The sequence below is a fragment of the Podarcis gaigeae genome (assembly GCF_964106915.1).
Source record: "Podarcis gaigeae genome assembly, chromosome: 18".
In the NCBI taxonomy this organism is placed as follows: Eukaryota; Metazoa; Chordata; class Lepidosauria; order Squamata; family Lacertidae; genus Podarcis; species Podarcis gaigeae.
Genome location: NC_139696.1, coordinates 7,549,536 through 7,566,228, shown reverse-complemented (window position 1 = coordinate 7,566,228; position 16,693 = coordinate 7,549,536). Strand labels below are relative to the sequence as shown.

At 49.3% G+C, this 16,693-nt stretch overlaps 3 protein-coding genes across 4 annotated transcripts in view; 1 reads left to right on the top strand and 2 right to left on the bottom strand.

Annotated features, from left to right (window-relative positions):
- TNFAIP8L1 (TNF alpha induced protein 8 like 1) overlaps window positions 1–16,693 on the bottom strand; it is a 222,375-nt gene that overhangs the window by 23,449 nt on the left and 182,233 nt on the right. The window lies entirely within an intron of this gene.
- The window catches only part of LOC310835758 (protein-lysine 6-oxidase-like), a 390,424-nt gene that overhangs the window by 261,892 nt on the left and 111,839 nt on the right, over window positions 1–16,693 (bottom strand). The gene's annotated exons all lie outside the window — the stretch shown is intronic.
- The window catches only part of PIAS4 (protein inhibitor of activated STAT 4), a 38,837-nt gene continuing 22,373 nt past the window's right edge, over window positions 230–16,693 (top strand). Inside the window, exons 1-2 of one of the 2 annotated variants that reach the window (XM_083720518.1) lie at window positions 230–304; window positions 13,231–13,678. In XM_083720518.1, the coding sequence (XP_083576644.1) occupies window positions 13,234–13,678 (445 nt within the window). In that variant the 5' untranslated portion in view covers window positions 230–304; window positions 13,231–13,233. The remainder of the gene's footprint in view (window positions 305–13,230; window positions 13,679–16,693) is intronic. The other variant, XM_083720517.1, reaches the window with a different exon arrangement.

Genomic DNA, 16,693 nt, shown 5'->3' with positions numbered 1-16,693 from the left:
CGGGTCGCTTGGCGCGCATGCGCTCCTCGTCTCCGGCGGCGCACGTCAGGAGAGGGTTTTTTTGTACGGAGCGTCGACGCTGATTGGTGAAAAGAGGACGGGGGGCGGGGAAAGAAACGAGGAGACGCGCGCTCCGGATTGGCCGAGCCGGGGCGCCTAGCCGTTGACGTCCCCCCCGTCACGTGACGCGGGCGGCTCTTCTCTTTCTTCTTCCCTCCCTCCCTCCGCCCCTCCCTCCACCTGTTCCCGGCGCGTTGGATGCTGGAAGCCAAGATGGCGGCGGAGCTGGTGGAGGCGAAAGTGAGTGAGTGAAAGAGGAGAGGGAGGGAGGGGAGGGAGGGAGAGGAGAAGCGGGGGGCCGAAGGGGCGCCCCGTCCCCCCCCTCACTGAGGTATATTTGGGGGGAACACACGACCCTATGAATCTCCGCCCGAGGGAGGGGCACCTGAGGAGGGAGGGGCGTGGCTAAAGGGGAGGGGCAGCCACAAGCCCCGCCCCCTCGTCCCGAGGGAGGGGGCGGCCTCCCCACCCCCCTCAGCGACGACCCCCCCTCACCAATCCCCCCCACTCTCCCCTCTCCCTACCTGCTGCTGCTTTCCCACCCCCACCTTCAAGACAGCCCCCCCCATGCCAGAGAAGACCCTCTCCATTTCCTCTCACCCCCCCCAGAGGGTTTGTTTGTTTGCCTGTCTGTTTGTTTGTTTACATGCCTTCGATCTCGCCCTCATGCCAGCCCTTCCTTGGGGGACACCTTTTGACAGCCAGGAGGAGTTTCCAGCAACCCTGCCAGGTGGATTTGGGGGGGGGGGACGGTTTGTTTGGAGCTGATCTAATCCTGATTGATACCTGTGTGTTGAAAGCGAAAACAAAACAAGAACACAACAGCGGCTTCAACAACCCCCTATTGCAGCAAAGTGCAATCTTACGCAGGTCTTACTCAGGAGTAAGCCCCCCTTGGGTTCAGGGGTGGTGTTACTTGCTGGTTAAGTCGCCTGGAACAGCAGCTTGGCAGTTGTATACAGCGGTACCTCAGGTTAAGTACTTAATTCGTTTCGGAGGTCCGTTCTTAACCTGAAACTGTTCTTAACCTGAGGCACGACTTTGGGTTAAGTACTTAACCTAAGTACCTTGGGCTAAGTACTTAATTCATTCCAGAGGTCTGTTCTTAACCTGAAATTGTTCTTAACCTGAAGCACCACTTTAGCTAATGGGGCCTCCTGCTGCTGCCGTGCTGCTGGAGCACGATTTCTGTTCTCATCCTGAAGCAAAGCTCTTAACCCAAGGTAATATTTCTGAAGCGTATGTAACCCGTGGTACCACTGTACATCCCTGATTGGAAATCACCAGACTTCTAGGTAAGGGTTGCTGTGTTCGCCTGCTGCGCAGCCAACACGGGCACCCACCGAGTGTGGCGGTACCTTTTAGAAAGTGAAACATGTTTATTCTGCTTGAAGCACGTTTGTGAACTGGATTTGTCAGGTGCTGGCTCTCTCCTGACAGATATTTATTGTTCATACATGTGTGTGTGTGTGTGTTGTTAATTTGGAAACTTAGCTGTTTTAACAGAGGAGGGGGAATCTGAAACATTTAACAGGTCAACACATCTCTTGGCTGTTCAATTGTTTACCTTGTATATGCACGCATGTGGATAATAACAGAAAAAGCTATAAATGCATTTCTGTGGCACATAAGGACCTATGAAGGGCCTTGCTGGATCATGCCATGACCCATCTAGTCCAGAATCCTATTTTCACAGTGACCAACCAGATGCCACAATGGGAGGCCTGAGTGCAACTGCAACTCTCCTCTACCTGAACTGGCATTCAGAGGCATACGGTTTGTGGCCATAGAGGTAGGGCGTAGCTGTCATGGCTAGTAGATGTTGATGGCTAGTAGATGTTCTATGTAACTAGACTCTTAAGCCACAAAACCACCTGCCAAAATGGGATTTCTGTGAGATTCTTTAAGGCTCCTTCTCTGTGTGTTCTGTATTGTTAAGATGAACCATGCAGAGCCGATTGTGAAACCAATGGACAACTCAGATAGCAAGCAAAGTCGTGTATAGGAAGCCACAATTTGTATTAATGATTGTACTTTTTCTTTACAAGAGTGGATCTGGCTTGTTTCGTGAATATTCAGAAACAAAGACTTTAGGGTAGTTAACTTCTTTGAGTGAATTTGGAATTTTTTTCAGTAAGCTGTGGACACAAACTGGGAAGCCTTCAGTTGAAATCTGGAATTTCCACGCACTTATGTATTCGTTACTTATTTAGAGCACTTTTATCTCTCCTGAAGACACCTGGCTTACTAGATGTACATGTAAAAAGGATCTAGGGGTCTTGGTGGACCACAAACTTAACATGAGTCAACAGTGATGCAGCAGCAAAAAAAGCTAATGCTGTTCTAGGCTGAACTGTATAATGTCCAGATCAAGGGAAGTCAAAAAGGTAAAGGGACCCTGACCATTAGGTTCAGGGGTTGCGGCGCTCATCTCGCTTTATTGGCTGAGGGAGCCGGCGTACAGCTTCTGGGTCATGTGGCCAGCAGGACTAAGCTGCTTCTGGCGAACCAGAGCAACGCACGGAAACGCCGTTTACCTTCCCGCCGGAGCGGTACCTATTTATGTTCTTGAACTTTTGACGTGCTTTTGAACTGCTAGGTTGGCAGAAGCAGGGACCGAGCAACGGGCGCTCACCCCATCGCGGGGATTCGAACCACCAATCTTCTGATCGGCAAGTCCTAGGCTCTGTGGTTTAACCCACAGCACCACCCGCATCCCTAAGGGAAGTCATAGTACCACTCTATCCTGCCTTAGTCAGACCACACCTGGAAGACGGTGTCCAATTCTGGGCACCACAATTTAAGAAGGATGTTGACAAGCTGGAAGGTGTGAAGAGGGGGGCAACCAAGGTGGCCAAGGGTCTGGAAACTAAGCCTTATGAGGAGCACTTTGAAGGAGCTGGGTATGTTTAGCGTGGAAAAGAGGAAACAGAGAGCAGATATGATAGCCATCTTCAAATATTTCAAGGGCTGTCACATGGAGGAGGGAGCATTGCTTTGGAGTGTAGGACTTGAACCAATGGCTTCAAGTTGCAAGGAAGAAGTTTCCGACTAAACATTCGGGGAAAAAAACTTTCTGACAGTAAGAGCTGTTCAGCAGTGGAACAGACTCCCACGAGAAGTGGTGGACTCTCCTTCCTTGGAGGTTTTCAGGCAGAGGTTGGATGGCTATCTGTCATGGATGCTTTAGCCGAGATTCCTGCGTTACAGGGGGTTGGACTAGAGGACCCTTGGATCCCTTCCAATTCGTAAGATTCTATGTGTCAATGAACCATACGACGCTCCCAGAGCAGCGTATAAATTTCAATAATAAAACAACCCCTGGCCTCAGACTCAGAATCTGATAGATAAAACACAAATGGGAAAGGAGTGTGCAAGGGGTCCTTTATTTCAGCTACAGTTAGTGTGAAGGCTGCAAGGAAAGTCTTGCTGCTGTCAGACCCAGCTCTAAATGGGGGGAAAGGAGGCTAGTCCATCTTACAGGGCTGTTGTAAGGAGCACAGCATCTTTTAGTGCTATGGAGGCTTGGCACTCTATAAATGTTAATTATTATTGTAGCAAATGAATATCTGCAGTAGACTTGTCCAGTCTGATACGGACAGCAGCAGATTTTCTCAAACTGGTGTGCATGAGGCGCGACAGGCATTGCTGGCTCCTCGCTCCCTTTTCCAACCTGAGGGCCTTCTGGGAAACCTTCCAAGAGCCACATGCCAATCGTGGGCAGAAGTGGGTGGAGCAATGGATGCAAATTACAGCTTTGTGCAGCAGGGTGCTTCTTCCAGCACACTCTTGCTCTATCTGTCATCCAGACAAAGCAAGAGGACACATTCCAGCCAGGCAAAGTCACTCCAGGAGGGTGCAAAGCAAAGGCTGGTGAGGGTATGTGGCCGGTGGAATGCTCCAAGGCCCAGCTGGAGAGCCCTGGGATGGTTGGATTTGGCACTGAGGAATCCCACCTGCTGCCTCCACTGCCAAGTCCTTGCTTGCTTGCTTGCCTGCCTGCCTATTTTGCATGGGATTCCCTTTGCTTGTGCTGTCCTGAGCGGCTGCAGCTTCGGGGGTGCAGCTGTGAAATGGTGAGGTTTGAAGCTTTGAGATTTTAAGGCAATGGCTGTGAATTGTAATAAGCGGAGACCTACTTTTTAAATTAATTGGAGCAGATAAGAGGCTTTGCTGCTGATTCTGTTGTTACCGTTAACCAATTTATATACCGCTTTCTAGACACAAAATTTCAGTGTCAGAATTTCAGAATTTCCACAGTTTCAGTGCCTCTGTGCAGCATTGTCGAACCATAGTGCTTAGCCAAGCCTACTGTTCAGCACAGGATCTGCAGATACCTCCAGTGCCTCTCAAGTCAGCCTGTTCCTAATTTAACAACTCTTACTCTAAGAAGGTCCCCCTCATGTCCAGCCAAATCTGTTTCTTTCATCTTCTGTAAAAGTCTATCAGTATTTTTTTTTTTTTAATCCCCGCATTAAAAGGACAAAGCAAGTTGCTGGCTCTCATTATTTTTAGCATATGGAGGGCGCAACATTTGTTTGCTGCAGCTCATTTGTTTACTTCATGCATCTGATGAAGGGAGCCAACAAGAATCCAGGCCACAATACCTCTTACTGCCCAAAGTCCTGCAATAATCATGGAATCATAGAATTGTAAATTTGGGGGTACCATGAGAGTCATCTAGTGCAGGAATCCTGCCCACAACCACCCCTGGAACATTAGTATTGCAGGGAAGGGTTAAGTGGGTCAGCATCCTGAGACAGAAAGCAGTTTATTTGTTTATTGGGGCGGCATGGTAGCCCAAGGCTATCTCCTCACGTGGTTGCTGAGCTTAAATACAGTCGTACCTTGGAAGTCAAACGCCTTTCGACTTGAACGTTTTGGCTCCCGAACGCTGCAAAGCGAGTGTTCTGGTTTGCGAACGTTCTTTGGAACCCAAACGTCTGACACGGGTTCCGCGGCTTCCTATTGGCCGCAGGAGCTTCCTGCAGCCAATCAGAAACTGTGCCTTGGTTCCCAAATAGTTTGGAAGCCGAACGGACTTCCGGAACGGACTCCGTTCAACTTCCAAGCCGCGACTGTATTATGTTGCAGAGCTATAGCTTGGTGGCGGAACACCTGCTTTGCATACAGAAGGTTCTTGTCTGAAATCACGGAGGGCTGCTGTGTAGAGGGTCCTGAGCTACATGGGACCATTGGCTTGACAGTAGAATGGACTCCCTCAGAACGCTGTGGGCTATCATTTGTTGGAGGTTGGATGGCCATTTGTCAGGGATTCTTTAGCTGTGATTCCTGCTTTCAGGTGACCCTTGAAAAGGTGCCTTCCAATCTGATTCTATCACTTTGTACCTCATGCACTTATCAAGGGTCAGCAAACTTTTTCAGCAGGGGACCGGTCCACTGCCCCTCAGACCTTGTGGGGGGCCGGACTATATTTTGGGGAAGAAATATGAATGAATTCCTATGCCCCACAAATCACCCAGAGATGCATTTTAAATAAAAGGATACATTCTACTTATGTAAAAACACACTGATTCCCGGACCGTCCGTGGGCCGGATTGAGAAGGCGATTGGGCTGGATCTGACACCCAGGGCCTTAGTTTGCCTACCCATGTCTTAGCTGCTGTGCAGCACCAGCTTTCAGCTTTCGTTTTTGATGCTTTAAGAGTGAGGTAAAGGTAAAGGGACCCCTGACCATTAGGTCCAGTCGTGACCAACTCTGGGGTTGCGGTGCTCATCTCGCTTTACTGGCCGAGGGAGCCGGCGTACAGCTTCCGGGTCATGTGGCCAGCATGACTAAGCCGCTTCTGGCGAACCAGAGCAGCGAACGGAAACGCCGTTTACCTTCCCGCCAGAGCGGTACCTATTTATCTACTTGCACTTTGACGTGCTTTCAAACTGCTAGGTTGGCAGGAGCAGGGACCGAGCAAAGGGAGCTCACACTGTTGCGGGGATTCGAACCGCCGACCGTCTGATCGGCAAGCCCTAGACTCTGTGGTTTAACCCACAGCGCCACCCATGTCCCTGCAGATAAAAACCCCTATATAAATGGGCATTTTCTGCTGCTAGTATCATGGAATGGCCTTCCCTCTGCCATATGTTAAAGAACATAGGCAGCTGACTTAATCTTGAGTCAGTCCTTCGTTAGTCTAGCTTAGTATTGTCTACACTGACTGGCAGCTGCTCTGTAGGGTTGCAGACAGAAGGCAGAGGCAGCAACCCTCAGCTGCTTTACACATCTCATGAAGTTTTTGCTCAGGCTTTCCCTGTTTTAGGTGCATATCTCCCTTAAATAATTTGCTTTTACAGTGGTACATCAGGTTACATACTCTTCAGGTTACATATGCTTCAGGTTACAGACGCTTCAGGTTACAGACTCCGCTAACCCAGAAATATTACCTCGGGTTAAGAACTTTGCTTCAGGATGAGAACAGAAATCGTGCTCCGGCAGCACGGTTGCATCAGGAGGCCCTATTAGCTAAAGTGGTGCTTCAGGTGAAGAACAGTTTCAGGTTAAGAACAGACCTCTGGAATGAATTAAGCACTTAACCCAAGGTTCCACTGTATACGTTTTAAATGCTGTTTTACTGCTTTTATACTTTGTTTTTAAAATATAATATTTGGGGTGTTTTAGACTAGAGATTTTTGAAACATTAAGAGGTTTATAAATTCTTTGAAACAAACCAACCGGTTTCAGAGATCCCCCTTCGTAGATTTCGAGCGTCCTTTCCCGTTCAGCGTTTGCGATTCGGGCTGCAGAAATCGTTCCAAGTCCTGAGTTGCATTCTTTAAGTTGGTTTCACTTCTTTGGTCTTTCTTTGGCCGCCATGGTAGCATCTTCAGGATCTGCAGAGAGAGTTTTTTTCTTGCATCTCGAGTGATCAAGTGCCCCCCCCCCCACCCTGGCTTGCCACTGTGTTTGTGGTTGGCATGTGCAAGCTGTGACTCAGCCGCCTGCCATCCATGTATGGCAAGCACACACACACCCCGCCACCGCCCCCAGTGGTTGATAAACCTGGTTTCGCTCCCAGGCTGCAAAACAAGAAGGACCGTTGAGTCCTTGGCAGGTTCTGCTTCCTGGAGCTGGGCTGCAGTTTGGCTTCCCGGTCCGCATGCTGTGTTGTTTTAACCAGCGAAATATCTTCCCGTTGTAAGTGCTGGAGCGCTGCCTGTATTCCTTCACTTGCCCTCCTCGCTGCTTCGGTAACTCGGTTGTGCAGGTCCGTTTGCACTGGAGGGTAGAGGGTACGGTTGGCAGGTGTCCCTGGTGTTGCTCTTGTGAAAGAACAAAACCGGGGGACGTCTGAAGCAGCGACAAAGGGGGATTTGCTGCACCAGCCTTACTCAGAGTAGAGCCATTGGCGTGGATGAACTTTGGCCTGTTAACTTCTGTGGGTCTAGCAACCCATAACTCGGTGGTAGGGACTCTGCTTTGCATGCGGTATGGTCCAGGTTTCAGCCCCGGATCTCTCCAGTTAAAAGTAGCAGTGAGCTGGTGTTGCAGATGGTGCTTAAATGTCGAAGTACAGTACAGTGGTACTTTGGGTTACAGATGCTTCAGGTTACAGGCACTGCTAACCCAGAGATAGTACCTTGGGTTAAGAACTTTGCTTCAGGGCGAGAACAGAAATCATGCTCTGGCGGCGCGGCGGCAGCGGGAGGCCCCATTAGCTAAAGTGGTGCTTCAGGTTAAGAACAGTTTCAGGTTAAGAACGGACCTCCGGAACGAATTAAGTACCACTGTAGAATGTTAGATTACTGCAACACATCGTACGTAGGGCTGCCTCTGAAGACGGTTCGGAAACCTCTGCTGGTGTAGAATTCACCAGCCAGGTCGCTCGCTGGGGCAAGATGGTTTCAGCATATTATACCTGTCCTGGCCTGACTGAACTGGCTGCTGATTAGTTTCCGGACGGGTTCTTACCATATGAACACACCCGGATCCTGAGATCATTCTGTGAGGCCCTTCTTCGTGTGCCACCTCCACGAGAGGTGCAGAGGGTGGCAACATGAGAACGGAGTCTTTTCTGCAGTGGCTCCCAGTCTGTGGAATGCTCCCCCCAGGGCCTTCATTATGGACCTTTAGGTGCCAGGCGAAAACATTCCCATTCAACCAGGCCTTTGGCTAATTAGCAATCCAATGCCCTTTTAAAACGTTCTGTGGAGGCAGGGATTATTGGTTCGTCGTCGTTCTTATTTTTACTATGCATTTTGTGGTTCCGATGTTGTAATTTTATATCACGAGCGCTGCCCTGAGATCTGCGGATGAAGGGCTGCGTACAAGTTGAATAAATGAGAATTTCCTTGCTGGCTCAGGCCATCAAGCCCAACGCCCTGTTTTCACAGTGACCAACCAGATATCACCCCCTAGGATGCCAACAAACAGAATTTGAGGGCAGCAGCAGCAGAAGGACACTGACAAACTGGAACGTGTCCAGAGGAGGGCAACCAAAATGGTCAAAGGCCTGGAAACGATGCCTTATGAGGAACGGCTAAGGAAGCTGGGCATGTTTAGCCTGGAGAAGAGGAGGTTAAGGGGGGATATGATAGCCATGTTCAAATATATAAAAGGATGTCACATAGAGGAGGGAGAAAGGTTGTTTTCTGCTGCTCCAGAGAAGCGGACACGGAGCAGTGGATCCAAACTACAAGAAAGAAGATTCCACCTAAACATTAGGAAGAACTTCCTGACAGTAAGAGCTGTTTGACAGTGGAATTTGCTGCCAAGGAGTGTGGTGGAGTCTCCTTCTTTGGAGGTCTTTAAGCAGAGGCTTGACAACCATATGTCAGGAGTGCTTTGATGGTGTTTGCTGCTTGGCAGGGGGTTGGACTCGATGGCCCTTGGGGTCTCTTCCAACTCTATGATTCTATGATTCTATGCTTCTTCTTGGGATTTCTTGCTACTGGCATTCATATGCATACATACGGTGGAGGAAGAACCTAGTCATCACAGCTGGTAGAGGAAAGAGAGAGGTCATAAAATCAGAGTTGGAAGGGGTCATCTAGTCAAACCCACTGCAGTGCAGGAATCTTTCACCCAATGTGGGGCTTGAACCCCACAATCTTCAGATTAAGAGTCCCCTGCTGTCTGCATGCCAGATGGAGCTTCATCCTCCTTCACAAATTTGTTGTTGGCCATTGTGGGAAACTAGGAGCTTTGGCTCAGAGGGGCTGTTTTCCCTTGTGGTTTCCAGTGGCATTCATTGGATCATAGACTTGTAGAGCTGGAAGGGACCCAGCGGATCATATTTCATATTGAAATACAGTGGTACCTCCGGTTAAGTACTTAATACGTTCCAGAGATCTGTTCTTAACCTGAAACTGTTCTTAACCTGAAGCACCACTGTAGCTAATGGGGCTTCCACGCTGCTGCTGCGCAATTTCTGATCTCATCCTGAAGCAAAGTTCTTAACCCGAGGTACTATTTCTGGGTTAGCGGAGTCTGTATCCTGAAGCGTCTGTAACCTGAGGTACCACTGTACTGCCCCTCAATGAGGCCAAACTTAGATTCACAAAATGCAATGCAGGAGTATGCGGCTGTCCCATACGGGAATCGAACCTGCAACCTTGATGTTATCAGCACCACCTTCTCACCAACCAGAGGCTTGGAGCAACTGGAATGGGAAAGGGTCCAGGCTGCCATTGTCTCCCAGGGCTGTTTTTCAAGCTGCGGTTGCCTGGGAAACTGTAGCACACCCAAGCTTTAACTTGGGTAGGCAATGTGAATGCATGAGGGTGTTGATGATGGTTTAAAAGGTAAAGAGACCCCTGACCATTAGGTCCAGTCGTGACCGACTCTGGGGTTGCGGCGCTTTACTGGCCGAGGGAACCGGCGTACAGCTTCCAGGTCATGTGGCCAGCAGGACTAAGCCGCTTCGGGCGAACCAGAGCAGCGCACGGAAACGCTGTTTACCTTCCCACCAGAGTGGTACCTATTTATCTACTTGCACTTTCACGTGCTTTCGAACTGCTAGGTTGGCAGGAGCAGGGACCAAGCAACGGGAGCTCACCCCGTCGTGGGGATTCAAACCGCCGAACTTCTGATCAGCAAGTCCTAGGCTCTGTGGTTTAACCCACAGCGCCACCCGCGTCCCTAAATGATGATGGTTTACCAACTGGCAATTCCACCCGCTGTTTTTCCTTGGTTTCCTCAACCCAGGAGCTTGCCACTTACGATGTGTAAGGCTTGTTCCCAGTTTGGTCTGGCAGGTGCAGGGTCTGGGCAGGGCCGGCCCACCCATGAGGCAAAGTGCGGCAAGTGCCTCAGGTGGCAGGATCCACGGGGGCAGCAGATCCCGAAGTGTATCTGTATCCCCCCCTCATTCCTGATCTTCACTCCCCACACCCATTTTGTGGTTTGCCTCGGGTGTCAAAATCGCTTGGGCTGGGTCTGGAGTGAGGTCATCACCCTATGCCAGCTGTTCTACCACAGAGGCTGGATTTTTGGCCACAAGGGGGTGAGCGTTAAGGGGGCAGTAAGCCACTGGAATGCAGATGCACCACCCACTGACTGACCTTTGGGACCTGCGGCTAACGCTTCAAAGCAGGAAAGAGTTCTGGAATTCCACCGTATGCTTTTCGAACTCGTTTCCTTCTTCCAGGAGGGCAAGCGACTTGGTTTCGTTGAAATAGAGGCAGGGGTAAACATGCAGTGCTGGAATGACTCTCACCCACCAGACACGCACGTGTTTGCTTGTGGGTAGGAAGATGAAACTGGAGTTAGTTGAGAGGAAGGGTATTTTCTTTTTTTTTTTTTAACAGTAATATTTATTGAAATTTTCAATATTAATACAAAAAAGATCAAAAAGAAAAAAGAAGAAAAGACAAAAAATAACAAAAAAGAAAATAATTGAAAACACATTGTTTCCATGTCCTAAGCTGTCATCCACCTTCTTTCTTAGACCTCCTCCTCCTCCCTTTCTTTGTATTCTAGTTATTAATTATCCCAGCAAATCCTTCCCATAATTCATAATATTCTGTCAGCACATTACCCTAAAATGTTTTAATCTTAACTTTCTATAATAAGATAAATCTTAAAGCTTAGAACTTAGATCTTATCCTTACCACATATCCTTCCCCTATTTCGTAATATTCTGTCCTCACATTACCCTAGAATATTTTAATTTTAACTTTCTATAATAAGATAAATCTTAAAACTTAAAACTCAAGTCTTATCCTTACCAGCTTCTCATAACCATAACCTTCTTTCGTAATTCTTTAAACATTTTTACTAAAACCGAATAATTTCATTCCAGCATTTTCCTAAAATTCATTAATATTATACAACAATTCTAATAATAAGAAGAATGGAAACAAGTCCAGTCATCCAACGTCCCTTCCTCCTGGTTCCGGGTTTGTCATTCCTTATAATCACATCGATCTATCTCATTAACCTGGCAACCTTATGTCCGAGGCCCTCAAGTCTCTTCCAAGACCCTTCCGCAACTCTTCTTCATATTTGTAGTTATCGTTTCCCTTGTCTCCTGCTCGCAGCAACTCCAGTTTGACAATATTTTCAGCCCTTCTCGGCAGGTCAGCCCCTTTTCCACCTTCAAATTCCATATGATGTTTGACAGCGTGTCTCAAAAACACTCCCAAGTCAAGAGCCCCCCCCCCAATCCCAAACATCTCACGGCCCATTACCATATTTGAAAAGTCCAAACATCCCAGCATAGGCATGGGGGGGGGGGAGAGGAAGGGTATTTTCTTACCCGCCTTGGGCGGATCGGCTTCCAATAGTCCTGCCTCCATTGCCTCGTGATGGTGGGGCATCTCCGTGAAGTGGGGAGGTCCCAAGGGTTATGGGTGCCCTCCCCAAACCTGATTGGCCCCTGCGAGAAGGAGATTTGCTGGAGCGAATGCATGCTCACCTTGACATTCTGCACGGCACAGAGCAGAGAGGCAGAGGGAGACTGGCGTGTTCCTGCTTAAATCATCCTTTCATCCAGAACCATGATGACTAGAACCTTAGTTCATTTCAGAGAGAAGGATCGCAGCACCGTGTGTGTTGCATTGCGTACATATTCAGAAAGCCACTGGCAATCAGTGTTGACAATGCTGGTCTAGGTGGACAAATGGTTTGACTCCTAAGCAGTGCTTTTTTTCTTAAAAAAATGTTTAGGGGTACTCTCATTTTCCTACTCATATTGAAATACTGCCCCTCAATGAGGCCAAACTTAGATTCACAAAATGTTTAGAGGTATGCGTACCCCTGTGTCCCCCCCCCCCCCAGAAAAAAAGCACTGCTCTAAAGTACTGACAGACAACTGTTCCATATTTTGAATGTGGGCACCTCTGTACCTGCTGCTTCCTGAAGTTGCAGGAAACCCAGAAGAATAAAGAGAACATAAGACCTTTTTGTTATAACATGATACTTTTCCCATATGGTCTGTTCTGTGGCATAAAATTGATGTGTGTGTGTGTGTGTGTGTAAATAAATGTATAATGGTCTTTGCAAATGCATAATAGTGCTATAACCACAATACATTTTTAATGGTATTCAGAATAAATACAGCCATAGGCAAAGCAGCACGGCAACAGGAAGGCTGGTTAATACCATATTTTTCCCTCTATAGGACACACTTTTTCCCCTTCAAAAATTGAGGGGAAATGTGTGTACGTCCTATAGAGCGAATGCTGGCTCCTTGGCTTCAGCGATAGCAACGCGAAGCCTCTGAAGCACAGAGGGAGCGCTCCCTCCGCGCTCCGGAGGCTTCGCGTTGCTTTCGCTGAAGCCTGGAGAGCGAGAGGGGTCAGTGCGCACTGACCCCTCTCGCTCTCCAGGCTTCAGGGATAGCCGCCTGAAGCCTTCGGAGCACAGCGGGACCTTGCGCTGTGCTCCAAAGGCTTCGGGTTCCTTTAGCTGAAGCCCGGAGAGCAAGACTCTCCCGGCTTCAGCAGAGAGGGAGAGCTGTGCAGCGCCCCTTCAGCCAAGCGGGAGGAGAAATGGAAGGGGCTCCGTTTCTCCTGCCACTTCGCTGAAGGGGCGCTGAGCAGAGAGGGGGAGAATTTTCCCCCCCTGTATACGGTAATTCCTTCCTTGAGTTCAGGCTATCTAAGCCAGATCTTGGGGAACGTTTGCTGCCAGCCCCATAAACGGTGCTTTGATTTATTCGCTATCTTTGACTTCAGATGTCTGTCTGTCTGTCTGCCCTCCCTCTCCGCCCGCAGAACATGGTGATGAGTTTCCGAGTCTCGGACCTCCAGATGTTGCTTGGGTTCGTCGGCCGGAGCAAGAGCGGCTTGAAACACGAACTGGTGACCCGGGCCTTGCAGCTGGTCCAGTTTGACTGCAGCCCGGAACTGTTCAAGAAGATCAAGGAAATTTACGAGACGCGCTACGCCAAGCTTTCGGATGCAGGGCAGATTCCGCAGCAGCAGGCGCCCCATCACAGACCTCCCCAGGAAGCCCTCTCCATCCACTCCTCCTACGACCGCAGCAGCAACGCGGTGGCCAGGACTGCTCTCTCCACCGCCAACATTGACTATCCCTCCCTCTACGGGAAGTACTTAAACGGACTGGGGCGGTTACCCGTCAAACCGGCAAAGCCCGAGGTTCAGCTGGTGAAGCTCCCCTTCTACAGCATTTTGGACGAACTCCTGAAGCCCACCGAGCTCGGTGAGTTGGGGGGGGGAATTGGGATGGCCCTGGATGGCGTTGCCTAACCCAACATTTGCAGGTGGCCGGTTTGCTCAAAGCAGCTGGCGTTGCTTGTTCCGCTTGCGTGCACAGGCCCTAACCCAAGGGTCAGCAAACTTTTTCAGCCCGGGGGCCGGTTCATTGTCCCTCAGACTTTGTGGAGGGTCGGACTGTATTTTGGAGGAAAAAAATGAACGGATTCCTATGCCCCACAAATAACCCAGAAATGCATTTTAGGGAAAAGCACACATTCTACTCATGTAAAAACACTAGGCAGGCCCCATAAATAACCCAGAGATGCATTTTAAATAAAAGCACACATTCTACTCATGTAAAAACACACTGATTCCCGGACCGTCCATGGGCCGGATTTAGAAGGTGATTGGGCTGCATCTGGCCCCTGGGCCTTAGTTTCCCTAAGGTAAAGGGACCCCTGACCATTAGGTCCAGTCGTGGCCGACTCTGGGGTAGCGGTGCTCATCTTGCTTTACTAGCTGAGGGAGCCGGCATACATCATCCACGTCATGTGGCCAGCATGACTAAGCCGCATCTGGCGAACCAGAGCAGCGCACGGAAATGCCGTTTACCTTCCCACCGGAGCGGTACCTATTTATCTACTTGCACTGGCGTGCTTTTGAACTGCTAGGTTGGCAGGAGCAGGGACCGAGCAATGGGAGCTCACCCCGTCGCGGGGATTTGAACCGCCAACCTTCTGATTGGCAAGCCCTAGGCTCTGTGGTTTAACCCACAGCGCCACCCGCGTCCCCTCTTAGTTTCCCTACCCATGCCCTAACCCTTACTCTCTGAAACCTTACAGCGTTAGAAACTCAGATATATAACCTAGGCACCAACTGGCTCCTTCAACCAAGGTTACGGTTGCCAAAACGGAATGTCTAGTTGCCGTTTTGCGGCAAGATGGCTCTGAAGTATTATTTTTCAAGTGATGAACTGGACTGTGATTGATTATCAGCTAAAATATCTGGCTTGTTCAGATTGCAGCCTTGAGCTCGTTGAAGAGCTTTGAGAACTGAAAGAAAAAAAGTCACTTGATCCAGGGACAGTCCGCTTGTATATCGGCCTGTTCCAACCTCTTTTTCTTAATGGTGACGCGGACCATTCGTAATGTAGGAATATTCTTCACAACTGTGAGCAGGACAATGGGGTGGGGTAAGTGAAAACAAGCGAAAACAATTAACTATAATGTCGTTCTGTGCTCCTGCTTGAGCTGCAGAGACAAAGCATTTTGGTTCCTGAAATCCGTTCCAGTTGTACAGATAAAATAGAACGGATAGAATTCTAGAGGGTGTGGTGTTAGTGTGTGAAAGCAGTCCAAATCCAATGATCCCCAGATAGTGGAGATGTCAGACGCTATCCTGGCACCCAGGTATCTTCACTCTGCTGCAAGCGGTCAAAAGCCAGGTGCAAAATGGCTACCGTATTTTTCGCTCTATAGGATGCACTTTTCCCCCTCCGTAAATTAAGGGGAAATGTGTGTGCGTCCTATGGAGCGAATACAGGCTCTTTGGCTTCAGTGAAAGGAACCTGAAGCCTGTGGAGTGCAGAGGAAACTCGCGCTGCGCTCCGAAGGCTTCAGGCAGCTATTCCTGAAGCCTTCGGAGCGCAGCGCGAGTTCCCGCTGCACTTCGCAGGCTTCGGGTTCCTTTCGCTGAATCCGGGAGAGCAAGACTCTCCCGGCTTCAGCAGAGAGGGAGAGCTGTGCAGCGCCCCTTCAGCGAAGCGGGAGGAGAAATGGAAGGGGCTCCGTTTCTCCTGCCACTTTGCTGAAGGGGCGCTGAGCAGAGAGGGGGAGATTTTTTTTCCTCTTGTTCTCCCCCTCTAAAACAAGGTGCGCCCCATTGTCCAGTGCATCCTATAGAGTGAAAAATACTGTAATTTTGAACGCTGCTTGGGGAGCCGTAACCAGTCAGTGTAGTAAAAATCTTACCTAGATGGACCCAGTGGTTTGGCTCTGTGTTAGGCAGCTTCCTGCGTTCCCAAACACCAGTGGTTAATCACCTTTGTTCTCAAGCAGTAATCGCAATACCCTTGGAAAGCAGAAAGACATGATAGACTTCGTCGAACCATAGAATTGTAGGGTTGGAAGGAATCCTGAGAGCCAACTAGTTCAATCCCACTTAAGAACAGACGTTATATGGCAGCCGTAAAAGTACCCGTTCTGCATATCAAAGGTAAACTTGTCATGTAGAAAATGTACACGTGGGGGAGAAGCCGTAGCACTGAAACCTTAACCCTGATCGGCTATTTTTCTACATGCGAGGAAGCTACTTGCCTGCCCGTCCCCTGTGGAGGTTATTCAAAATTCAAGCTGCGGAGTTAAGAAGGGACTGCCTTTTATTTCTGAACCGCCACTTTTCAGGTACGCAACCTTCCCAACTCAGTTTACAAGATTTCGGAAATGAGACAGGGTCCATTGTCCCCCCCCCCCCACTTCCAGTGCTCAGAGGTGAGTGCCTCTGTGTATATATCCAAAAAGGAAACACACACACACACACACACACACACACGGGAGGGATCAGCAAGTTTGTGCAAAAAACCTTGTAAAAAGTCCGAAGAAGAAGCCCAAGAGCCATTTAATGTAGCCTGTCCTTCATTGGAGGTTTATATATGAGCCAAGCTAGAGATTGATTTGGGTCATGTGCTAGGCACACTGTCCTTAAAACCATATTGGGTAGTGCAACATAGTGGTTGCAGGGCCTGGCTTTTAATCTGCTGCCCATCGTTCTTGGCCTTGACATGATTTGAATCGTAGAATCATAGCATCATAGAATCGTAAGGGACCACAAGCATCATCTAGCCCAACCCTCTGCAACGCAGGAATCTTTCGTCCTAAACGGCCTCGGTCCAATATATCTGAAGGAGCGTCTCCACCCCCATCGTCCAGCCCGGACACTGAGGTCCCGCGCCAAGGGCCTTCTGGCGGTTCCCTCCCTGCGAGAAGTCAAGTTATAGGGAACCAGGCAGAGGGCCTTCTCG